This window comes from Choloepus didactylus, chromosome 4 (genome assembly GCF_015220235.1).
Source record: "Choloepus didactylus isolate mChoDid1 chromosome 4, mChoDid1.pri, whole genome shotgun sequence".
NCBI lineage: Eukaryota > Metazoa > Chordata > Mammalia > Pilosa > Megalonychidae > Choloepus > Choloepus didactylus.
Genome location: NC_051310.1, coordinates 53993035 through 54020187, shown reverse-complemented (window position 1 = coordinate 54020187; position 27153 = coordinate 53993035). Strand labels below are relative to the sequence as shown.

Below are 27153 nucleotides of genomic sequence, written 5' to 3'. Positions count from 1 at the left end.
CGCGCTCCACGGCGGCCCTAGGCCCCCGCCGCAGCCCCGCCCACGCGCGGGAGGCCTGGTGGGTTAGCCCAAAGCGGAGTCTGGTGGGCAGTCGCGGCTGTGTCTGTTCGTCACGGTCCGTACCCTTTCTCTTACCGGTATGCCGCTGTACGAAGGCCTAGGGAGCGGCGGGGAGAAAACAGCAGTCGTGATAGACCTGGGAGAGGCTTTTACCAAGTGAGTGGCTGCGGAATCCGGCTGCGTTCGGCCTGAGGGGAGGGCGGGCGGCAGAGTCCCATTGGCGGTCACTTCACTTCTTCCTCCAGAATCCCCGCAAATGACGGCCCTTATTATTTCCGCCCTGGAGGATGTGAATCCCGAGGATCTGGTGGGCAGGCCGGGTCTGACTCCGAGGGAGACCCAGGATGCTTGGGGAGAATTGCTTAGGCCGCTGCCGCTCCGGGTCAGCCCCCAAACCAAAGCGATCCTTTGGGGTCAACCATGTAGGGGGATGACAGCGATAAATCAGACGCCGCTTACCCTGGGCTCGACCTGTTAACAACGCAATAACCGAGTTGTAACGCTTGATGTGTATCTCCATTATGAAACATTTATTGAAGGGAGCTTCAGTTGGTGCTGGAAAATACTGGGCTGCTGCTTTCCAAGAGTACGGAATCAAATTAGGAAGACTGCACGCACAAATAAGTGAAACCCTGTGCCGAGATTCTGGACATCCTTTTTTGCCCCTCCCCCACCCCCCTAAACTCTTAGAATAGGGGCTTTTGGCATGTTTTTAAAGGCAGCTTGTAAACACTGAAGTAGTGGATCTCCATCTTTTAGATGTCATAGAACCCTTCGAGGCCCGGATAAAAGCCACAAATCCACAAACCTTGAAGTATTTGTATGCAGGTCGAGGTGATTGACAGACCATCACTGGTCCTCGGACACCAGGTTAGGGACACTTGTACTGGGCTCAACAGAGAGGAAAGTGACAGATAGAATTGTATCTTATATATATTTGGAGTGGAAACATTTGAGTAATCTTCAAAGGTATCTAAACAGTATGTAATATATAGTAGGTGTTTAGTAGCTATTTATTGAATAGGTGGTCAAAATGCTTAAAATGGGTCCTCTGGCACCCCAGAATTAGATTAAACACAGTCTTTAGTTCAAGATGCTCTTTTATTGTTATATGCAAAGCCCTCCTTATTAATTTATACTTTCTTATTTATTTAAAAATGGTTTAAATAATGCTTCAGGCTACCATGCAAAAATCATTATGGCCATTCATTGAGGAAATGAGAAGTAGGAAACTATTAGGCAGGAAGGTGCTCATTGAGAAAGGGGGCAAGAGAGTGATAAAATGAATATATGAGTACAAGAAAGGAATTGAAGCTAACCAGTGGGCTGCATTATGGGGAATTTGAGAAGCACTGGTGCAAGTAAACATAGAGATGGGAAAAGGAGAAGACAGATAGAGCTACATGGGGATAGGAGGAAAGCAATACAGAAAACCTGTAGACTGAAAACTAGACAGCACAAGAAGAGGCACTGTTAAGAGTAAAACTTAAATGATGGTCATTTTTGGTAACGTTGTCAGCAAAGTTTTGTTTTATTAACATATTACAAAAATGGAGATAACTAAATACCTAAGAAAGTAGAATCATTTAAAAATGATGAAATATGAAGTTTTAAAAATGATAGCAGTGAAGACTGTAGTAATATGGGCAAAAGCTAGTGTATGAATTGATGATGTATGAACAGGAGGTTAAAACGATGTCAAATCGTATTAGTTTAAAAAATAAATTGAAAGGACACATACATCAATATGGAAGCTAATAGTTTTAGAGTGATGGAATTATTAGTGACTTTAATGCAGTGAAAAATCACTCTAAACTTCTTCTTGACTGGTTTTCCCATTAGATTATTTTTTAAAAATAAGATAACATGAAAGCTTTAAGTATAAAGTACTATACAAATATATTTTTATTAAGGAGTATGTTAAATGCAGAAAAGTAAAAACAGTGGAAATAGATAACAATGAATGTTGGGGGAAAAACAAAATTATAACTGAGTGTACTATACAAAGAAAAAAATATGTAGAAATCTAGATCACTGAGGAGAAAGTTTCTGAATAAAGTCACTACATATAGTTTAGATCCAAGATCGTAGAAATGTGTTGCCTAAAACTCAGGTAAAATTAAAACTGAGAAAAAAAGATAAAGTGCTGCCCTAAAATAATACACTGGTTTATTTCAGTATCGTAATTTGTTTTTTTTCCTTTAATGCACAATTGCGAATAAATGGTATTAACTTCTCCCTAGCTTTTTTGTCCCTTTGAATGCATCAGAGATGTTTTCGGATGTTTGTGGCCACTGAAACAAATACAGAAATCCTGGTTTCCATGACATATTTAGAATGTTATAATAAGTTGAATGTTTCAATTTTCCATTTATTTGCAGGTGTGGATTTGCTGGGGAAACTGGTCCAAGATGTATAATTCCTAGTGTGATAAAAAGAGCTGGCATGCCTAAGGTATTATTGAACAAATTAGCAAAATAAATTCTCTGCTATAAAATCTTTTAAACTGTGATATCATGTAAGATTGAGTATAACAGTAACATGAAACTAATGGCTGTATATCCAAGAGAAAGTTTCTTTTTTAAACAACTTATTGGGGTCCAATTTTGCATACCATAAAATCCATCTGTTTTAAGTGTATGATTCAATGATTTTTATAAATTTATCAAGTTGTGTAGTCATCACCACCATCCAGCTTAAAACATATGAATTCCTACTATGAATTAATACAGCTTTCACATTATGCTAACATCATTCCCTTACTTAGCAATCATATGTGAGCCTAATTATTTTTATAAAAACAGATGTTAGAGTAGACTAGTACATCAATTTATAATAGGCATTGGAATGCATCATGATCAACATTCAAAATATATTGCTTTAGAAGTCTTTTTAATTACTTATGCTTTATTAGAGCCATTTTATTGATTTTAAAATTTCAGCAAATCCTCGTTTTGCCGTATTGTAATGGGCATTACTATGTTACTAGATAGATTCCTGACTGGACCTAGAACCTTTACATTCTTGTTGACACTTTTATTAGTACTTTGAAGTTTTATGTTCATCTTGAAAAGACAAATATATATAAAGATTAACCTATATTTAGCTATACATTGTTAGGAATTTTCTTTAAGCCACAGAAGATCATGAAATTAGCTGAACTGATGGTGTTTCCTTTAAAATAGTAAATGAAGAGAGGTCTGCCAGTGATGCATCAGAGTGCTTACAGCTTTCTGAGGATCAGAAGTGATTCCCTCATTTTACATTAGTACTGATTTAGTGCTTGTGGTTGGGTAATGTTAGCATGGGCTGCTATAGTGCTAACAGTGTTTGTTTTCATTTTTACCACACATATTCATGGAGTACCTACTGTGTGCCTGGTAATGAGTCAGTCAAAGAAAGATATATTGTAAGTAAGCCAGAAACAGTTCTCGCCCCATAGAGCTTACAGTGTACTGGGAAGGTAGATGTTTTAAAATTAACTAAGTGCAGTGATTTTACAAAAGGGAAGGTATCAGGACTTTGGGAATAGCTAACAGGAGTATTTGAGGAATACTCAATATTTCTAGGGAATTGATGCTTTTTAATTAATGCTGATTTTGATTGTCAGTCATGCTAAAATGATATCAGATGAAGGAGAAATGAATATTAGCACAACTTTTTTTTTTTTACATTTTTATTGTGAAATATATACCGAAAAGTGTTAACTTTCAAAGTACAATTTAACAAGTAGTTAGAAAATTTCAAAAAAAATTATGGGTTACAGTTCCACCAATTCAGTTATTTCCTTGTGAAATATAACATCTGCAGAAAGGTGATAACTTTCAAAGTATGATCTAACAAGTAGTTATATAGCAAATTTCAAAGAATATTATGGATTACAGAGCCACAGTTTCAGTAATTTCCTTGTTGAGGAATATAATGTATATACAGAATGGTGATAATTTTCAAAGTACAATTTTAACAGGTATCTAAAGCAAATTTCAAAGAATGCTATGGGTTACAGTTCCACCATTTCAGTTATTTCCTTCTAGCTATTCTAATACCCTAGCATCTAAAAAAAGAATATTTATATAAAGATTCAGTTTTTGTAAACCTTTGTTAAATCCTGTCTTGTGTGTTGCTACCCCTCCCTCTTGTTTCAAATTCTCATTCTTTAGGTATATCTGGGAAGTGACCACCTTAACTTGTTCTTTTTTAAAAGGGGTGTCGACATTATGGGGAAGGGCGGGCAGCATCTGGTTGATGTTCTTGAAGAGGCTGTTGCCTCTGGGTTTTGGGATTTATCTGGCATAGGAACACTCAAGGATTTAAGTTTCTGAAAAATAAACTTATTGAGTGAAACTTCTATAGAGTCTCAGAAAGGGACCAAGGTATTTCGGAACTACTGTTGGTAAGGGCCTGGCATGCTGTGGCCATTGGAATATCTACCTGGAGCTTGCATATGAGTAACCTCCAGGATAGCCTCTCTACTCTATTTGAAATCTCTTAGCCACTGTACATTTTGTTACCTTTCTTTTCCCCCTTTTGGTCAAGAAGGCATTCTCAATCCCTTGATGCCAGGGTAAGGCTCATTCCTGGGAGTCGTGTCCCATGTTGCCAGAGAGATTAACTCCCCTGGGAGTCATGCCCCACGTAGCAGGGATTAACACAACTCTTTATTTACTTATGGACATATGTCACCTTGGATATTCCAGTTTGTAAGGATACCTAAATTAAAAGGTTAATCCATATTTAATTTTTGCATTTATTTTCAGTACAAATTGGCTTTGATTTAATAGACAATGCATTAGTAAAATATTTTAATTTGAGCTTGTTTTATTGATATAAATTAATGAACTGTTTTAATTTTTTATAGCCTATTAAAGTTGTTCAGTATAATATCAATACAGAAGAATTATATTCCTACCTAAAAGAATTCATCCACATACTGTATTTCAGGTAAGATGCAATTGTGTGGTCATTTATCTTTTTTTTCCCCCCAGCTGTTATGATTAGATAGCTTTCCCTACTGCCAGTCATAATGACATTTGGTTGTATTACGTCTGATGCACAAAAATAAAGTTGACTTCCACTGCAATTTTTGCTTATTTTCAGTATTTTCAAAAATGTATTTGGAAGACCTAGAAAACTGGCATGCATAAGGAAATATTGAAAATAAATCAAATTAATACAGGAGAGTGGATAATTAAATTATTGTACATCAATATGGTTGCACACCATGTAGTCATTAAAAAGGAGTTCTACAACTGTATATATACTGATACAGAAAGGTATCTTAGATACGTTGTTAAATGAAAAAAAGCATGTTGCAGAAGAAAATCTATGGTACATGTATAGACATCCATAAACTGGAAAAATACACAGACTGCTAGTTTTTGGTTAATAGGATTATAAGGTACTTGTACTTTTCAAGGTATAAATTTCTACAGTTTTAGCATTTGTAAGCGTATATTACTTTTGTAACCTAAAATAAAGAAAACATCTTTTTTAATGGCTCAAGTTCATAATCATAGTAGGCTGTAGTTTTAGTTTTCTGAGATAAATGAGTTAATAGAATAAAATTCCTGGCACAGAGCCTGGCACATAGTAATAAGTCAGGAACTTTGTTATCTTTCTAGGGTAATAAAATGAGAGTATCTTTTTGTCATAAAACATCTTAGACTAAGGTAGTACAGTTTCTCTGGTCTTACCAAATTGCATTCTTTACCAAAATACATGTTGTATATTTTAAAAACTAAACTGTCTCTTTTCAGGCATCTATTGGTGAATCCCAGAGATCGCCGAGTTGTGGTTATTGAGTCGGTATTATGTCCTTCCCACTTCAGAGAGACACTCACTCGTGTTCTTTTCAAATATTTTGAGGTATCTGTTGTTGTTTATTTTATTGTGACAATATATCTATAACATAAAATTTGCCATTTTAATCATTTTAAGTGTATAATTTAGTAGCATTAATTACAGTTACAATGTCCTTTACCAAGATTTTTTTCACCGTCTAGAACAGAAACTCTGTACCCCTTAAGGATGTACCTGTTTTTAAATCAAATGAGTAGATTGCTTTTTAAGTTAAAAAAGCAATAAAATTCTTAGTTTTCAGGGATTCATTCTCTCTGTCTCTCTCTCTCTCTATCTCTCTGGTAGACATTCAAAACTTAAGCAAAAAGGTACTCGTATTTCCGTCATTGTATATTCTGCTCTGTGTATGTGGGAAATCAGATGACAGAAGAAACTGAATCCTTTTCAAATTGGGTATTGATTTGCTTTCTTTATGTGTTATTTCATGCTTAATTATCATTTCATCTGAACTTGGATAATTGGAGAATTTTTTTATTCATGTTTCTGTTATTTATTTCAAGGTAGGTTTTTCTGTACTGGGACTTTTTTTTTTTTTTTGGAATTAAGCAGTATATTCTGTGCAGTGGAGTTTATGACATTTCTTCCAGGTCTCTCTAGTGTCCATTGTTTAGTTTTGCTGACTTTTGAATTTTTCAATTCTTTCCTTTTAGGCTTTAAATTCCTATATTAGGAAAAATGGAGTATTCAAACAGTATCTCCCTTAGAGTAAGTGGGCAATGCCAGGAGTGAGGTTTACCTTTTGATATTAGTAATATTCTTTGTAGTTTCATTTTATAGGCATCAAGATTATTATAAGGACCAAGAATATGATCTAAGATTATTACATTTCATAATAGACCAGATTCTTTATTATTTACATTTTTTAAAATCTCTGCCTTAGAAATTTAGGATGTTTCAGCATGGGAAATTGGAAGGTTATATAAAACATATATAAGAACTTAGACATATAAATGTATTTTAGTACATTTACTGAACCCAAAATATACCCAGTACCTTTTAACCAGAAATCAAAATGTCTTTATCAGTAAAGGGCAGTCAATATTACTAAGTTATAGTTTGGTAACATAGGTACAGTAAGATGTGTGGCATAATCTCCTGTACTTACTGAAGTCAGGAATTCCTGTAAGTTACATTTGGTTTGCAGTTGAGTGTGGGGGTGGGAGGACACAAAATAAAACAATAAGCAGTCAAATCAACTTTTATCTGAATAAAGCAGATAATTCTCTGTATCTATACTTTTTTTTGAGTTTTGGTTGTTATTGTGTCACTATCCTTATCTCATATATGACCAAAACATCTGCTGTTTCCACTAAAATAAGGAAAATACAACCATTATATTGTCTGACGTTTGGTTATGACAGACTTTGATATTTTGATTGAATAGTTATCTGATATTTGGGGTATCACCAATCTGATTTTTTAAAAAAAAGGTCTCACAAGAGCTAAGATATTTGTAGTTTTGTTCTTCAGTTTAATTTTAATTGCTGTATTATCATTTTTAAAAAGTTCATATTACAAACCTTATGAATAAAGACAGTCAAGAGTCCTTTTTCTGTATTTTTGTTTTGATTGCAAAGGCATCCCTTTATTTTATTTTATTTTATTTTATTTTATTTTAGTATCTTCCTCTGGATCTATGTGGACCTCTTCTTTGTCCCTTTCAATTTTCCTGTCTAAAATGCATAGAACAAGAGTTAATAAAATGCTATATAATTGTTATTTTGGAATAAAACAACTTATAGAGCTTAAGGAGTGTTTTTATTTGTCACAGTATATTTTGATTATTTCATAAATTTGAATAAATCAATTTAATGCTATAAAGTGGTTGAAAAGATATCAGAATATAAACAAATATAGGTTCTGTGAATTTTTTTCAGATGTAACATGAAATATGAGGGAAACAAAAATATTGACACTTAGTCTGATTTTGTTGTTGTTGTTTGTTTTGGTTTTGTTGTTGTTTCTAGGTTCCATCTGTCTTGCTTGCTCCAAGTCATCTAATGGCTCTTCTGACACTTGGGATTAACTCCGCCATAGTCCTGGATTGTGGATATCGGGAAAGCCTGGTTCTACCTGTATCTTTTTTAGTCAATCAGTCAGTTTTGCTGTTATTATTCTATTTTAACTAAAATAGCTTAGCTTATTACAAACGGTTTTTATTATATTGAAATATTTGGGTTACCATATACAAATAAGAATTATTAGTAAAAAGAATTCACTGGACTGTGAAGCTTAAATTTTTTGTTGTTGTAGAAATGATCCTTATGATTTGGTCTCAGTATATACTCTGGGAATCAGACCTCATGAATATTATGTTCAGTTTTCAAGAGGAATATCAGCTAATTAAGATGTGTCAAAGTGGTTGACTAGGATAGCCTATTTCTAAGAAAAACACATACAAAGAATAATTGGATAAACTAACTTCTTTGGGCCTCAGTTCCTTCTGTAAAATGGAGATTATAATACTCAAACCTCATAGGTGTTTAGTGTGGATTGAGTGAGGTAATATATATCAAGTATTTAGCACAGGACCTACTATGTGGTAATTTGCTTAGTAAGTGCCATAGTTTTTTTATCATTCACCATAAGGAAAACTTCCTAATAATTTAAGCTGTCCCATGGAATTACTGGCTATAAACTGGAACATCCTTTAGAAGCATTTAAGCAGAGTATAGGTAAATGTCTCTTAGAGATGTTACAGTGTACATTGCTTCATTGAAAAGGAGGTTGAAATACATGAACGTAAATCTTTTGCAATTTTGAGATTCTACATATAGTTTACTAGAAGATATGTTCATGGGGAAGGAAATCAAGACTCATTAACTCCTGAGAAACTAAATTAGGCAATTGTCTTTTAAATGTAAAGTACTTGGTATTTAATTCTCAAAACAACCCTGCTACATAAGTATTATTATCATTATGATATTATTATTATCATGTATAAATGAGAAAATTGAAAATTGGGATAGGTAGTTGACCCAAGGTCAACTTCAACTATATGAATATAGAATAGGTTGTTGACCCAGCATATAGCTGGGTTATGAACCCATGTTTGTCTCCAAAGCCCATGCTCTTACCATTATGTTTTTTTTCCTTCTTCTTTTATAAATATGGTACTTTATAAAACACCAGTCAAAACATTATGTAAAATGAGATACCAAACTCATTGTCCAACATTGTCCACTACCTCAGTGCTATCAAATAGAAATATGATGCATAACATATATATAATTTAAAAATTTCTACAATCCACATTTTGAAAAGTACAAATGAAAGAGATGAAATTAATCTTAATCAAAACATTATCATTTCAGCATATAATCAATATAGGAAATTAATGAGATATTTTAGTTTTTTTTTTTCCTACATCTTCTAACTTTAGTGTATAGCTTATTCTTACAGCACATCTCCATTCAGACTAGTCACATTTCAAGTACTTAATAGCCACATGTGGCTAGTGGCTACTTTATTGGACATCCCAGCTCTAACAAATAATATGTGTGTACATTTTTTAACCTATTTTCTTTAGAGAAGATGAAGAAAGACTCTTTGATTTTTCTGTAACTTTTAAAAATAAGAAATAAGAATTTATCACCAAAGCTGATGTAGACAGTACTGCAGAAGGTGAGGAAAATATCAAGGACACCACATTTTTCTCCTAAATAGTAATATCCTTGACTACCCTCTAGATATATGAAGGGATCCCAGTACTGAATTGTTGGGGCGCACTCCCCCTAGGAGGAAAAGCTCTTCACAAGTAAGTGTCTTGGAATTTAACACATTTTCTTTACTTTTGCTGCAAAAACAGGTGCTAATTTTTTTACTATGATTGATAAAGGGCCTTAATTTGTATTAATTCCATTCTCCATTATCCTTGAATATATTCATCTTTTAAGGATAAAGCTATTTTTATTTAAGGCATCATAATCTATTATGCGTATAAATATCCAGCTAAGGGTGGTGGATACCTGAAACTATCAAACTACAACCCAGAACCCATGAATCTCGAAGACAGTTGTATAAAAATGTAGCTTATGAGGGGTGACAATGGGATTGGGAAAGCCATAAGGACCACACTCCACTTTGTCTAGTTTATGGATGGATGAGTAGAAAAATAGGGGAAGGAAACAAACAGACAAAGGTACCCAGTGTTCTTTTTTACTTCAATTGCTCTTTTTCACTCTTATTATTATTCTTGTTATTTTTGTGTGTGTGCTAATGAAGGTGTCAGGGATTGATTTAGGTGATGAATGTACAACTATGTAATGGTACTGTAAACAATCGAAAGTACGATTTGTTTTGTATGACTGCATGGTATGTGAATATATCTCAATAAAATGATGATTAAAAAAAAAAATATCCAGCTAAGAAGGGGAAATCAGTGCAATATTTTAATTCCAGTAACTTTTTTTTTTTTTTGACTTTAGGGAGTTGGAAACTCAGCTGTTGGAACAATGTACTGTTGATGCAAGTGCTGCTAAAGAACAGAGTCTTCCTTCAGTGATGGGTAAATCATTTTAAGCTGTTTAATTGTGATTTATACTCTTTTCATTTCTTCAACTTACATTTCACTCTTTGCTCCGTTGGATAGTTATTCTCTTTTTCCCACCACACTACTCTGATGATACTACTCCAGTTATAAGGTCACCACTGGGCTACTAATCACCAAACCCAGTAGTTCAGTCATCCATCCTTTCTAGAACTTCTGACATTGTAGATCACCATATACTTCTTGAAATTCTCTCTCCTTTGTCTTTCAAGACTTTCTTCCTTTCTGGTGTTTTATTATTTCTCTGAATATTCATCTCAGTTTCCTCTGCTCTTGCCTTTTCTACTGGTATTCTCCTAGGGATCTGTTTTTTGTTCCTCCTTTCTTCCTACTGGCTTTTTTTTTTTTTTTTAAATTGCAATTTTATTGTGATATACTCACCTACCAGATAATCATCCAAAGCGTATAATCAGCAGTTCACAGTATCATCATATTGTTGTGCATTCATCACCACAATCAATTTTTGAACATTTTCATTACTCCAAAAAAAGATAAAAGTAAGAATAAAAATAAAGAACACCTGAAACATCCCATACCCCTTCTCTACCCCCTATTATTTGTGTATTTATTGTCTTTTTTTCTTACTCATCTGTCCATACACTGGATAAAAGGAGTGTCAGTCACAAAGTTTTCACAATTAACACATTCACACTGTAAAAGCTGTATAGTTATACAGTCATCTTCAAGAATCAAGGCTACTGGATTACAGTTCACCAGTTTCAGCTATTTCCTTCTAGCTATGCTAATACACTAAAAACTAAAAGAGGATATCTATATAATGCATAAGCATAGCCTCCAGAATGACCTCTTGATTCCATTTGAAATCTCTCAGCCCCTAAAACTTTACTTTGTTTCATTTCTCTTCCTCCTTTTGGTCAAGAAGCCTTTCTCAATCCCACGATGCCGGATCCAGACTCATCCCCAGAAGTCATGTCCAATGCCACCAAGGAAATATACATCCCTGGGAGTCATGATGTCTCACATAGTGGGGAGGACAGTGAGTTTACCTGCAGAGTTGGCTTAGAGAGAGAGGCCACGTCTGAGAAGCAAAAGAGGTTCTCTGAGGTGACTCTTGGGCATAATTATAAGAAGGCTTAGCTTCTCCTTTGCAGCAATAAGTTTGATAAGGGCAAGCCCCAAGATGAAAGGCTTGTTCCATTAAATTGGTAGTCTCCAGTGCTTGCGAGAATATTAGGGATTCCCCAGGTGGGGAAGTTTAATATTTCCACATTTTTCCCTAGTCCTTCAAGGGGCTTTGCAAATATTCCTTTATTCTCTGCCTAGAATATTCTGGGAGGTATCAGGGCATCACATTAACTTGTACAAATCAATAAGATCCCACTCCCCATTCAAAGTTCTATTTAATAATGGTGTTTGAATAAATACCATAGTTTAAATATAGTTGTGCGTTCATCACCACAATCAATACAAGTTAAATGAGATAGTGCGCCACAGAAAATATAAATTATAAACATCGTTTCCTTTGGTCTCACACAGAAGTTGGGGTTTTAAAACACAGTCAATATTATCCTTAACCCTTTAGTCTGATTTGCCTTAGTCCTAACCAGATGAGCTTCACCCACATCTCCAGTTGAATTCTGATCTCCTTCCCAGCCCCTCTTACAATTGCTGTATGGGGCAATGTCAACGTTTATAGCTGCAGAACTCTCTAGCTCTGAGTTTCAGGTGTCATTCCCGAAGTTCCAGGGAATGACCAGGTCATACACAAAGAGCTCAGCATCTCAGGATTTAGGAATAACTGTTACTGTTCAGGAATAGATGTGACTGCTGTAAGAGCTTACAATTGAGGAACCTTTGCAATAAGCCTTCCCTGATCACCTGTGCTCTCAAATTCAGTTCTCAGAGTTTGTACATTATACTTCATCCATATTAGTGAGGTATTATAATATTTGTCTTTCATTTTGGCTTATTTCGCTCAACATACTGTCTTCAAGGTTCAGTCACCTAGTTGCATGCGTCACAACATCATTCTGTGCATTCACTCAGTATTACATTGTAAGTATACACCACACTTCGACCTTCCATTCATCAGTGGATGTATCTTTAGGCCTCCTCCATCCATTGCCAATAGTGAATACTGCCGCCATAAACTCCAGGAAGCAAATGTCCGTTCGGTCCCCGCTTTCAGTTCTTCCGAGTATATACTTAGTAACAGGACTGCAGGATCAGGATCATATGGCAACCCTATACTTAGCCTCCTGTGGAACCACCACACTATCATATAGCAGTGCACATGGCCTCTCCTGGCCTCTTTCTTCTCTTCCAGGTTCCCTTGACTTTCAGTTTCTTGCTTCCCCTGGCTTTCTTTCTCTTTCTCAATTCTGCTTATAGAGGACTCCAGTAAAGGATTAAGACCCAGCCTGATTGAAGTGGGCCACACCTTTACTGAAGTAGCCTCATCAAAAGTCCTACTTACAATGGGTTCATAACCACAGGAATGGATTAAGTTTAAAAACATATTTTTCTGGGGTACATAGCTCCAGACCACCACAGTAGATAAGGCAATAGCATTCTTCATTCTGTAGGTCAGATTGTAACTTTTCTATTCCATATAAAACTTTGTTACCCTTTTGATATGCATGATGACAGTTAATTTTTAAAAGGTCTCCAAAGATATTTTGATATAACATCCCCAGATCTTTTTAGGAAAGTTCCTCTTTACAACATTTCCTTAAAATTCTGAACTATATATTCTTCTTGGGGACCCTTTTTTAACCAACCTTCTTGAACTCTGACTAATCCTCTCACACACTTCCAAAATCTGAATCTTTTATAGTCTTGCAGTCCCACTCATTGAGGAATTAAATCATATCACCGTATGCTGAAGCACCCACTTAGGAAGATGGGAAACACAAATGCATTTAAAGTATCTGTTTTTGAGGTCCTTGGCAAAGATTAGGTGCAAGTCTTGGATAATACTTGGGTATCCTTAAGTGCATTTTGAATTTAGTATTTAGAACACAGTTCAAAAAAAGAGTGAAAATGCTATAATAACATCATTTAGAAAGCCTAAACTAAGTACACTGACTTGAAAAGAGTACAGTTTAAAATGAATTTTGTACCAGAATGCTTTGCTTCATATACTCTTAAATGATCTGAAATTTAAATACGATTTTTCAGTACCAAAGCTGATGAATGCTTCTTGTTTGTGTTCCTCACTTGTAAAGCTTAAATAGTTATGATTATTCATTCACTAAGATTAAGGAGCCCCTTCCCATAGCAGCATCTAGTCCTAGCCAAAATAAATGCTTTGTTTTCAAGCCTGTCTTACCTGTTGCCCAAAGAAAACTGATATTCATTTTACCAAATTTCTTTGGCATGTGCTGGAATTTTTATTTGAGTATTCCTAAAGAACTCATAACAGTTGTGGAATGTTACAGTTTCTAGTACTTATTTTTAAATTGTAGGCTCTTGTAATCCAGTTACATTTCTCTCATCTGTTTGTAGCCAGGTTTAAATCTTTATGGATATCTTTATCCTCCTGTGAGATAAATTTTAAGATTTAAGGATAGATGTTTCCAGTCCTTTCTGATCACACACTGGCCCCACTTGTAAAAAAATTTGAACTTGTACCTTCAATAGATATGTTTGTTCATTTATAAACCATGTGTACTATTACTACTATATAAAATGCACAAAGTAAGAATTTGGGAAGGATGAGATAATAAAGGTAAAAGAATAAATATTTTGAAAATGGTACTTATTAATGGTAAAAAAAAAATTTGCTCCTCATAAAAGCAGTGTTATTAAATATACTTTATTAATTTTTTTAAAATCATGTCTTAACATTTTATAGGTATGGTTTTAGTTTATTTCATTTTAATATTTAGCTTCAGTGGCAGTTATAACTTAAAGATATAGCTGACAACATATGTAGATTCAGGTAGAAGAGGTGCATGATTATGCTTATTAAATCATGGTTCGTTTTTCAGCTATAAATTTCTGTCTTCCATGATATATATAATTTGTTCTTGCAAATCAATCAGAATAGTTTTACATATTTAATAATGGTTAAAAAATTCTTAGTTTAGAAGATACTTAATTTATGCTAGAAAATTTTTTTTTCTAAGTCTAACTCAAAACAGGAGCTGTTACAAGATCTATAACAGTGCGTTCCATAAGTTCTTTGAATAGGTAGTTTCTCACTCATTTTTAAAAATGTCACCTTTACCTGGAAGAAAAAGATTAAAAATCTGCATGTAATCCTTTTTGAAAATGTATGTATGTTAGCATATTACTGACAACCATTTGTTATTATAGGAAAGATAAGCAAATTTGGAGCATCACTTTTTGTAAAAGAAAGTTAACTCATCTTTAAGTCTTACAATTCTTCTAAGCACTTTGTCATAAGATAACTAGCAAATTTCTTCTTGGTATAAAAGATTTTCTTGGTCAGTTTTATCTATTGCAAATTATTCTACCATATTTTAAAGGTCTTTTTATAGAATTTATGGGTCTGTGTAATCCTGTAGCACTTTGTACACATCTGGCTTCAATTTCTGTGCTTTGGCTTGGTGTTGAATGATGAAGTTTCTTCCCTAAAAGCAAAGCTAATTTTTCCATGTGGCTTTTTAAATGATTTTAGTAGTTATAGTTTTTAGAATTTTGCTGAAATGGAAAATAGCAGAGTGCAACTTAATAGGCTGTTTCTATTCATGATTAATGTTCTATAATTCTAAATAAAATTTCTGTTTTAGGTTCAATTCTGGAAGGTATCTTAGAGGACATTAAAGGTAAAGCTTTTTCCAAAGTTCCCATTTTTGTCCCTTAAATGTTAGTTTGGAGGGCATGTGTTTCTAAATATTTATATAGCCACAGAATATATTCATAATACATTATCCTAATATTTAATATATAGACAATGGAATCATGTAAATTTATGTTTTTTATGTTTCTTCAGACTTATGGGCGCTTTTACCTTTATTCATTATGTGTTATTGAAGCTACTTCTCAATTATAGATGGAGTATACAGGATTACTAGGAAACTAGTAGTTTACATAGCATAAAATAACAGAGAGCCACTGGTTTGATCTGTATAATGTTTCCCTCGATTTACTGTAATAAGATATATTCTGTTTTACTAGAGTGTACTTTTATGATCATGTTCAAATTGGGTTTTCTGGTATTTTGTTTCACTAAAAGGAAAAGTATAATTTCATGTTCTTCAGTTCTTAGAGAGTCATGTAAAATTAATATTCTAGTATATTTAAGAGGGAAGTATACAATATTGGATTTTAGAGCTAAATGGGACATGGAGATAATGTAGTACAGTTGGGACCCTGAAGTGTTAAATTATTTGTTCTGTGGCACACAGGTAGTTAGGGGTAGAGTTAGAGCTGCAAACCATATCATGCTCTTCATAACATTACTTTTGTATGTGATATAATTACCTAAAATCTTTTTAATTATTGAAAAATTTCAGTAATTTATACATGCTTATTGCTACAGCTTAAATAATATAGAAATATTGCAAGTAAAGTTAATAGGTTCCTCTTCCAGTCCTATCCTTCATGATATAGCCACTGTTAACACTTTGGAGTATATCTTTTCATAATGGTCTCCAGTTTGTGAAAAGAGGTTTAATCTTCTCATTAGTTGGGGAAATATATCTGATTGACAGAAATTTGAAAGATAGACATTCTGTTTGTGTGAGATTGTGGAAAAATGAATATGTATTGCTATTTGTAAGGATTACTTTTCTGGAAAGTAGTCTGGCATATTAAAATTGGAAGTTTTCATCCCATCTAAAAGGGGATATTAAATGAAGTTTGGTGACTTGATAATAAGTTTAAGCTATTTAAAAGAAGGAGCTTGATGTATTAATTTAGAAGAGTGTCCATAAATTGTTAAAGAAAAAGTGAGTTATTTAATAATATTTACAGCATGAACCCACTTCTGTTAAAAACAAGTACCAGCACACACAAATATATATTCATATAGTTTAAGTGTGTACATTTTGTTCAGTTATTTTAAAATTCTTAAATGTAATATATCTGTTCTTAGATTTTTTATTTAGTTCATTTGGTTTCTTTAAATGAACGTACGTTACCTCTGCCAAGTATAAAAGATCCTGAGAGATAGGTATTTATCTTGCTTAGATAGTTAGAAGGACTGAATAAGATGTAAAATATATAAATAGCTTTAGCACTTAGCTCATGGTCTAGCATATTGTAGATTCTCAGCAAATGTATTTTGAATTAGTGAATGAAAAGAATTATATATGTGTATTTATAAGAAATTCAACCAAGTCATTAGAATTCTTGAATTCAACATAAATTTTGTCTCTATTTTAAAAAATTTAATTATTCTTCACCTGTTTCTGAAAGTATGGAAGCACATATTATAAAAGATATTTTGCAACAGAAAGAATCTTTAAAAGAATAAATGTTCAAAAGTGCAAAAAAAAGAAAGGAGAAAAAAAAAAGGTGTTATAGTAGGAGAGTGGTAGCATTGGGGTGTGCCAAGGAAGGAGAAAATAATCCTGCCCAAAACCCCTAAACTAAGGTTACTGCAGCTGAGAGCAGAATTTAGCTTTGTGTTCTGACCAACCAAGATTTAAAAAAAAAAAAAAGAATCAGAGAGAGAAGAGAGAAATCTGCTTCAAAGAAAAACACTATTCAATTAGAATAGCTACATTTTCATAATGTTAACATTTATTTTTAATATGAGACCCTTTATACAAGGGATATCAAACAACATAATAGTTACTTTAAAGGTAGGTTTTTTTAACATGTGGTTTTACAGAAGATGCACACATATATTAAGCTGTCCTGTGACTCTATGATGATTGGAAGGCAACATTTTTATTTGTAAATTAATTATCACAAGCCAACTAAAGACAACAGGAGAGTTTATAAAATCCAAAGGAAAGAAGGTTAGCATGTTCTCTTGAATAGGGTGACTCGAGTCAATTAATCACAGACCATAACAAAATACCCCTTTTCCTCCTTTCTTTTAAGTGCGCACTTGCTTTGTAAGTGATCTGAATCGTGGACTGAAAATCCAAGCAGCAAAATTTAACATTGATGGGAATAGTGAGGTAAGTTGAAATAAATGTATTTTATTTTTTTGGAGGGTATAACGTGTAGACTTAAACTTATGATATTTATATTTCAGCGTCCCACACCACCCCCAAATGTTGACTACCCATTAGATGGAGAGAAGATTTTACATGTTCTTGGATCAATCAGGTTAGACATTAATTTTTTATAAACAAAATAATGAATGAAAATAAATTTTTGGCTTTTAAAAAATATTTGTAAGCTGTTAATTCAGTATTGCTGATTTATTAGTCACGGTAGCTTCATTAAGCCTCATCATTCATGATTAATTTTATTATTCAGCTTTTTAAATGTTTTAAAACTTAAAAAAAATTCTTTACTGTTCGTCAGAGTGATTGAGAATTAACTTAATTAATGAAACTATTCTTTGCGATGGAGCAGGACATACGATTCTTTAAAACAGGAGTCTGCAGACTTTCTGTGATGGACCATATAATAAATATCTTTGTCTTTGTGGGCCATATGGTCCCTTCGCAACTATTCAACTCTTCGATTGTGGTACAAAATCAGCCTTAGACAGTCCATAAATGAATAAGCATTGCTATGTTCCAGTAAAACTTTCTTTACAAAAACAGGCAGTCTGCTGGATTTGGCGCACAAGCCATAGTTTACTGGCCTCTGATTTAAAATTATTTCTTTAGAAAGAATGTGCTGTTCCAAATAACTTTGATTTTTAGTTCACGTTAGTAATTCATCTTTTCTTATTCATTAGATTATTGTCTGATAATGCATTATGAACTGTTATTAAGGACTTATATTGGTAACAGTGAAATTTTGTTTATACTTTAGTTTTATAAACTGGATTACAGAAGTTTCATCTGTGAAATACAAGATCAAAAGATGCATAGAAAAGAATTACCTGTGTAACATATTGAAGGTCCTTTTAGGTGTTGAGATATTAACATAGAGGTTGAGATGTTAAAAAGATGAGATGAAAATGAATATACCAAAGTTAAAGATAATAGGTTGGAGGAAAAAAAGAATAACACTTTTTGTTAGTTACTTTTATGTTATTTTTATCTCTTACTTAAGATTGTGTATTCATTAAATTACAATTTTAAATTTTCTCCTGATTGTTTGGTGGAGCCCAGAATAAGAGAAGAAAATAAATGTTTAAAGAAATTCAACTAATATTGAGCTTTTGGCTACTAAATAGTAGGGAAATACATTAGGAATAAAGGAAGCCACTATGTCTCACATTCCAAACAATTGTTTGCTAATGCTTTTTTTTTCCCATTGAAATATGCTAATTAGACACAATCAGGATCAATAGTTGGTTGTTAAATCAAAAACTGTGTCATTTAAAGTGAAGAACTATTTTTTTTAACACTTTTATTCACACACCGTACAGTCCATCCTAACTGTACAATCAGTGGCTCTTGGTATAATCACAGTTACGGGTTCACCATTACTATCAATATGAGAACATTCTCATTTCTTCCAGATGAAAAAATCCCATAGACCTTATATCCCCCTATTATTAACATTTAGCTTTGGTATAGTGCCTTTGTTACAGTTAATGAAAGAATATTACAATGTTACTCTTAACTATAGGTCTTAGGTTGCATTAATTATGTTTTTTTCCCATATACCACCCTATTATTAACACCTTATAATAGTGATGTATGTTTGTTCTAGTTCATGTAAGAATTTTCTTATATTTGTACAATTAACCACCATCATTGTCCACTCTAGGGCAGTCTCAGTTTTGTTTTGTTTCTTTAAACATTTGATTACAAATTTAATTAACTCCCTTTTACAATTAAACTACAATTGGAAATTTAATACAACTGATCCTTGAGAATACATGAAAAAGTCATGTAAAATGTGCACAAATATATAAATTATAAGCCTTATTACAATTAAATGTATTTAACAATACCAACACCAAAATGTTTAATTAAGCACTTAATTACCTGTAAACTTGATCTTTGCATTCCAAAGTTTACAGTAATATATTTATTTTGATCATTTCCTAGAATTACATTAATTTCACAAGACAGAAAAGGAAAAAAATACTTTTTAACATCAACAAAATTTAAAGGATAATTTTAATGATGGGTTTTTTTTTTAATTCATTTTATTGAGATATATTCACATACCATGCAGTCATACAAAACAAAGCGTACATTCGATTGTTCACAGTACCATTACATAGTTGTGCATTCATCACCAAAATCAATTCCTGATACCTTCATTACCACACACACAAAAATAACAAGAATAATAATTAAAGTGAAAAAGAACAATTAAAGTAAAAAAGAACACTGGGTGCCTTTGTTTGTTTGTTTTTTTCCTTCCCCCATTTTTCTAGTCATCCATCCATAAACTAGACAAAGGAGAGTGTGGTCCATATGGCTTTCCCAATCATATGGACAGTCTCGGTTTTTATCCTCTAGCTTTCCTTCTAGTGAAGGACTATTTTTTAAAAATCAGATATTAAAACATTTTATTTTAACTATAGACTAATAAATATATATTTATTTGCCAAACTTTTTCCAAGACTTTTTCTTTGAGGATAGGTCTGCTTATAGAGTTCTGAGTTATATACATGCATAAACCAGTAATTCATGTTTTATGATCTAGTGTTTTTTTTAAGGTACTCAGTCTTAGTATAAAATCCTTCTACATATTTTCTTCAAGACTTTCACAGTTGTCTCATCTATATTAAAAAGATTTTTTAAATTATTTATTCTTTTCAGAGTGTTCAACTTAGTTTTCATTAAAAGAGCAACTTGTTTTCCACCCTAATATTTCATTGATTAAGTAATTAATTATTAAATTATTTAACCAGTATAAATCAGCTGGCATTAAAAGATTTTGGAAGAGAAAATTGACTCTTTATAAGTATTAAACTCAAATGATGAAAACAGAGGTGTACAGGCATAGCAGTGAGTGGCTGGCTAGCCGTGAGTGGTCAGCATACTACAGGCTTTAGTGTACTTTATACTGATGAAAGAGAGTTAGCAAGAAGATTGAGTCTCATACAGAGAATTTTATGTTTTGAAAAGACTCAAAAAAGCTATAAAATCATATGCATATGATCCCAATTTTTATAAAACATAGTTTGTACATATGCATATGTATAGTTAGTTTTGTATTACCTTGGTTAGGATTTGGTTTGGCCACAAGTCACACAGACCTGAAAATAGTGGCTTCAGTAACAGAAGTTCATCCCTCATTTAAAAAAATTCAGAAGTAGGTAGTCCAGGGATGGTCTGACTGATCCCTTTGGGAAACCAAACTCCTTCCATCTTTCCTGTGCCATCTCTGGGGTGTAACCCTTGTCCTTGTGGTTCAGGAAGACTGCTGGAATTCTAGCTAGTGGGTCTTTTGCAAACAAGAGGTCCTAGAAAGGAAAAAAAAAAAAGAAGTGCTTCCCTCTCCCTTTTAAAAAGGAGATTTTCCAGAAATCTCACATACCAAATCTGCCTCCATCTCATTTTCTGGTACTTAATCATATAGCTACATTTCATTGCAAGGGAGGCTGGTAGTGTTTTAACTCAGGGATAATGTGTCTAGCTTAAAAATGGAGTTTGTTTCTTATTTTCAAATAATTACATATTAATGGAAAGTTACAAAGATAGTACGGAGAGGTCCTATTTTTTTGTTTTTTAAAGTTTAAACCATTTAATGTATCTGTGTGTAGACTTGTTTGTAATAATCCATAGGTTCCTTGCTAGCTTTGGGTTTAGGAAGATTTCAACAGAAGAAATGTCTCCATTTCTTCTGGTAATTGCTTTTATATATTTTTTTCATGTTTTTATTTTTCTTTTTAACAGTTTTATTCACACACCACAAAATCCATCCTAAGTGTACAATCAATGGTGTAATTCTGAAAAGAATGAAAAAAAAATCCCCAACCCCACCCCTATCTCCCCCTATTATTGATATTTAGCCTTGGTGTTGTACCTTTGTTACAGTTAAAGAATATTACAATGTTACTGTTAACTATAGACCTTAGTTTGCATTAATTGCATTTTTTTCCATATACCCTCCCATTTTTAACTCCTTGTAATAGTGACATACATTTGTTCTAGTTCATGTAAAATCTGTCTTCTATTTGCACAATCACCATCATCGTCCACTCGAGGTTTTGCTAAGTTATACAGCCCAGTTTTTATTCTCTAGCTTTCCTTCTGATGACATACACGACCCTAATCTTCCTCTTTCAACCATACTCACTCTCAGCTTTGTTAATTACATTTAAAATGGTGTGTTACCATCACACAGTATTGTGCTATCCATTTCTGAACCTTTACAATCAACTTTAATAAACATTCTGTACTCCTTAAGCAGCAATTGCCCAATCTCTACCTCTTTTTATCCCCTGATAACCTATGCTCTCAAATTTAAGTCTCAGAGTTTTCTCATTATAGTTTGTTCATATTAGTGAGACCATACAATATTTGTCCTTTTGTTTCTGGCTTATTTCACTCAACATAATATCCTCAAGGTTCACATCGTTGCATGCATCATGCCTTCATTCCTTCCTGCAGCTGCACAATATTCCATTGTATGTATACACCACAGTTCGCCCCTCTATTTCATCAGTCTGTGGACCCTTGGGCCACCTCCATCCTTTGGCAATCATGACTAATCAGTGTGCAAATGTTTATTGTGTCCCTGCTTTCAGTTCTTCCGAGTATATACCTAGTAATGGGATTGCCAGATCATATGGCATTTCTGTACTTAGCTTCCTGAGGAACCACCACACTGTCTTGCAGAGCAGCTGCACAATTCTACTTCCTTGCCAAGAGTTCAATTATAGCTCTCTCTCACATCTTCTTCAGCACTTGTAGTTTTTTGTTTATTTTTTTAAAGCAGTTTTATTCACATACCATACAATCCATAATAAGTGTGTAACCAATGGCTCCTGGTATAATCACATAATTAGGCATTCACCACTACAATCTGTGTGAAAACATTCCCATTTCTTCTGAAAAGAAAGAAGAAGAAAAAAGGCTTATACCCCTCCCTGTTATTGACATTTGGCTTTGGCATACTGTCTTTGTTACAATTGATGAAAGAATATTACAGTGTTACTGTTAATTGTAGACCTTAGTTTGCATTAATTGTATTTTTCCCATATACCATCCCATTTTTAACACCTTGTGATAGTGACATACGTTTATTTTAGTTCATGTAAAAACTTTCTTATATTTGTACAATTAGCCAATGTCGTCGTCCACTCTAGGTTTTGCTAAGGTATACAGTCCCAGTTTTTATCCTCTAGCTTTCCTTCTGGTGACATCCATTCCCCTAACCTTCCTCTTAGAACCATTCTCACACTCAGCTTTGTTTGTTATACTTACAGTATTGTGCTGCCATCACACAGTATTGTGCTATCCATTTCTGAACCTTTACAATCAACCTTGTTAAACATTCTTTACTCTTTAAGCATCAATTGCCCAATCTCTACCCTCTTTCTATCTCCTAATAACCTGTGCTCTCATAACTCTCAGAGTTTGCTCATTATAGTTAGTTATATTAGTGAGACCATACAATATTTGTCCTTTGTTACTGGCTTATTTTGCTCAACATATTGTTCTCAAGGTTATCCACATTGTTGCATGTATCATGACTTCATTCCATCTTACAACTGCATACTATTATGTTGAATGTATATACCACAGTTTGTTTATCCACTTGTCCGTTGATGGACATTTGGGCTGTTTCCATCTCTTGGCAATTGTGAATAATGCCACTATAAACATTGGTTTGCAGATATCTATTCGTATCCCTGCTTTCAGTTCTTCCAAGTATATACCTAGTAATGGGATTGCTGGGTCATATGACAATTCTATACTTAGCTTCCTGAGGAACCGCCAAACTGCTTTCCAGAGCGGCTGTACCAGTGGTTACATCTTGTGTAACTATAGATAACTATAGTGCAATATCAAAGCCAGGAAATTGGTGTTGATATAAAGTGTGTGTATGGTTCTTTGTGATCACACCATGATCAAGATACAGAACTATTTTATCACCACAGAGATCTTCCTTGTGCACTCAAAAATGGGATTCTTTTAATTTGAGAAACAATGAGAAAATGGATATTTGGTAGGCACCTAGTAATCCTTGCCATGTATTATTTTTAAAAACAAAGAAATGCTGGGTTTTGTTTTGTTTTGTTTTTAAACTTGTATCATTAACTGATCTGCTTGTTTAATCTTACTAACTTTTATAGAATGTCTCTCTTGTCAGTTATTGGGTTTGGGAAGCATAACTGTCATAAAATATATGTAAATCTATGCATAGTAGTACTAATTTACTTATGGAGTGCCTCCTGTGTACCAGGCACTGTTTCTATTAAATCATTGAATCCTCACATTAAAGCCTGCGAGGCGGTTACTATTTTGCTTCTGTTTTACCAGTGAGACCCTGTGTCTTAAGAGTTATTTTGCATTAACGTAATACTGGTACTTAAAAACATTATGTCAGTAGAGCTGTTGGTATATTCTGTATCATATTTTGTGATGCCAAAAAAAATTATTCTTTATTTTTAATCTCATTAGAGATTCAGTTGTAGAAATTCTTTTTGAACAAGATAACGAAGAGAAGTCAGTTGCCACTTTAATATTGGATTCGCTTATGCAGGTATTTTATTTTGTAAAAAATTTCAGTTTATGACTTCAGCCCTTTAAAGAAAATTTTAAAGTGCTGTTTTTATATTTTTGTTTTAGCTGTTAGTTACATTTTTAACTTTTATGTTAAATTTTATAGTTAATGAGTTTTACTTTGACACTGAGACATGGTATCTAAGACATTTCAAACCAAGAGATAATGAGTGCCATGGGCATGTCATGCTTGTTTTCCTCAAAGCGGCAATACCCAGATTTTTATTTTGTACTTAGTGTGGCTTGTGTGTCCTTCAGATATAGGTTTGTATAGTATAGAAGTTTAAATTCCACCGGGCATATAGTAATATGTTTCTTTTGTTTAATGGCTACAGAATCACAGAACTCCAAGTGACATAACACTATCTACCTGTAGTGCTCTGATTAGGGCCTTTTATAAAAACATAACATCAGTGAAGAACTTTCTCCATTCCTAATTCTTAGAGAGAACTGATGTGGAAACATAATTTTTTGGAGTGTTATCTTCCCACTCAACAGTTGGCTCTGGATTTGTAGTACTGTGAAGATCGCATTGTTAGAAAAATTATGTTTCCACATACTTCCTTGCTAAAAAGGAAAAGTAATTTATTTCTTCTCATGCTCTTTGCCCAACTCAGTTATTCTACCCTGAAAATGAGAACTCCCATATATTACTGCAATATACTCAGTGGAATTTAACATTCTTTAACATTAGATTGTAAAATACTATAAAATCTTTAAAGTTCTATATAAACATATGGTAATGTTATGGTGGTTCTTTTGTTACTCGAAAAACTTGTTAAAGAAACTTTGCTGTGGGCCTTTTTGTTGCACAAATGATCATGTATAATATAGGTGAGTTCTTAAATGGGTTTTTAAATATTTTCTTAAATCCAGTCAAACATTATTTGTATAGTTAAGGATAAGTCCTTTTGTCTTTCTCTTTAATAACAGTGCCCAATAGACACCAGGAAGCAACTAGCAGAGAATTTGGTAGTCATAGGTGGCACTTCTATGTTGCCAGGATTTCTTCACAGATTGCTTGCAGAAATAAGGTATTTGGTAGAAAAACCAAAATATAAAAAAGTTCTCGGCACCAAGACATTCCGAATTCATACTCCACCTGCAAAGGCTAATTGTGTGGCCTGGTTGGGAGGTAAGAATAGATATAAAATGTAATCGTTATATAGTAATTGGTTCCTGAATAGCATTATAAATGGATATATGAATATATTTGAATAGAGGATTCAGTGTTCCAAATTTCCTATTTGATGAACTAACCGAATTGTTAAATAATTTTCTTTAAATACTGATTTTTCCTTAAATTATATTAATTTTCAGAATTATCTATGTACCTATTTCTCCTGGCTGTTTGTAAGTTAACTTCTTCATCAAATTAAAGTTATTCCTCAGAGTAATGAATGCTATAAATTTATTCTAGTCTTGCTATCCTTACTCAGAATATTTGTTTTAATACTTTCTAAAGCTAATTTAAGAGCCACATATTAAAATTGGTCTTTTTATTTATGGTTACACTTTATTTTGTGACTGAGTTCATTGAATCTTTTAAGTAATGATAGTTTTCACTGAAATAAGCAAATAGCCTAATAAAGTGACTATTTTGAAGGGAAAAACAATTATGGTTTTGTGTGTTTGTATATGTTGTGATTTAAAAAAAAAATTAGTGACATTACTTTATAGCATTTATGTAAGGAACTTGTAATAGCAGTTAGAGCTAAAAGTTATCAGGATCATACACTGAGAGAGATTTGAAATGAATGTTGTATTATTTGTTATAAAGTAGAATTTGGTCAAAATGTATTTTTGAGCTAAGACAAACGGATTTTTTTTTTAATTTGGTTTCTTAGTGCCATTTTATTTATTGACTTGTTAAATGAAGAGTTTTCAGGGGGAAAAATAAGGGTCTCATCAATTGTATTTTTTCAAAGTTGAAAATGCCTTCCACTCTACCTCACCTGCTTTTAGATACAGTAATATTTGTTTTCATTTTCATTATAATCAGCTAAAGGCCATTTAAGTTATTTTCAACATAGGACTTAAACAGCTCTTTATTCAAAACATAGGATGTCTAACAGTTTAATAGGAATTAATTTGAAGAGTGTGGCTATACTTTCTGAATTTTACCAGTCCATTCTTTTCATATAATGAGGTTGATGTATGTGTACATAAAGTTTTCTGGTAAAAGTTTTCATTCTAACTGTAAAAATATTTTTTTTACACACAGGGGCTATTTTTGGAGCACTGCAAGACATACTTGGGAGCCGATCGGTCTCAAAGGAATATTATAATCAGACGGGCCGTATACCAGATTGGTGTTCTCTCAATAACCCACCTTTGGAAATGATGTTTGATGTCGGGAAAGCTCAACCACCTCTGATGAAGAGGGCATTTTCCACTGAGAAATAAAAGTTTAGTTAAAATCCAGCTTTGCTTGATTTAAAATATTTAATCAAATGCAAGCAAATTGTAAAATTATGTAGGATGCTTTGTTACAGACAACTCTATGGAAGTGAAAGCATTTCTATATTTTCTCTTTATATTAATATTTAATTCTTTTGACTTTGTTTCTTTTGGGTAGTGGTAAAAGGTAGCTGATGCTTACGAGTTTTGTTGTATTTATATCAATAAAATACAGAAATGCAGTTTCATTTTGGAAATTCGTTACATAGTCCAATTTTCAAGAAGAATAACAGAATTGTCCCTCTGCCATTCATATGATGTCTGCTGGGCATTGAAGACTCCATTAATTTTATTATATTCAGCACTTTTTTCATTTAGAGAAAATATTCTTGCCATAACCAGTTATTTCACTTATTAACATGGGACTTTTTTTTTTTTAATCACTTCTTTTGGTATTTATATGTCTATTATAATCTGCTTTTCTAGAAAAAATTTACATGGATAGAAATATTATTTGACCCTTTGGACTGAGAATGTTTGCTTCTTTTATGAACAATTCTACATTGCTAAGAAAAGTTACAACTT

General features: G+C 33.2%; 1 protein-coding gene across 1 annotated transcript; it reads left to right on the top strand.

Moving 5' to 3' along the window:
- On the top strand, positions 1–26816 carry ACTR10 (actin related protein 10). The gene is made up of 13 exons (XM_037832629.1): positions 1–216; positions 2442–2514; positions 4919–5001; positions 5817–5925; positions 7887–7994; positions 9609–9676; positions 10347–10426; positions 15187–15222; positions 17450–17529; positions 17607–17680; positions 24067–24148; positions 25102–25303; positions 26393–26816. Exons 1-13 carry the CDS (start codon positions 140–142, stop codon positions 26572–26574), a joined length of 1254 nt encoding a protein of 417 aa, XP_037688557.1. The 5' UTR covers positions 1–139; the 3' UTR covers positions 26575–26816.
- Positions 26817–27153: the final 337 nt, after the last annotated feature.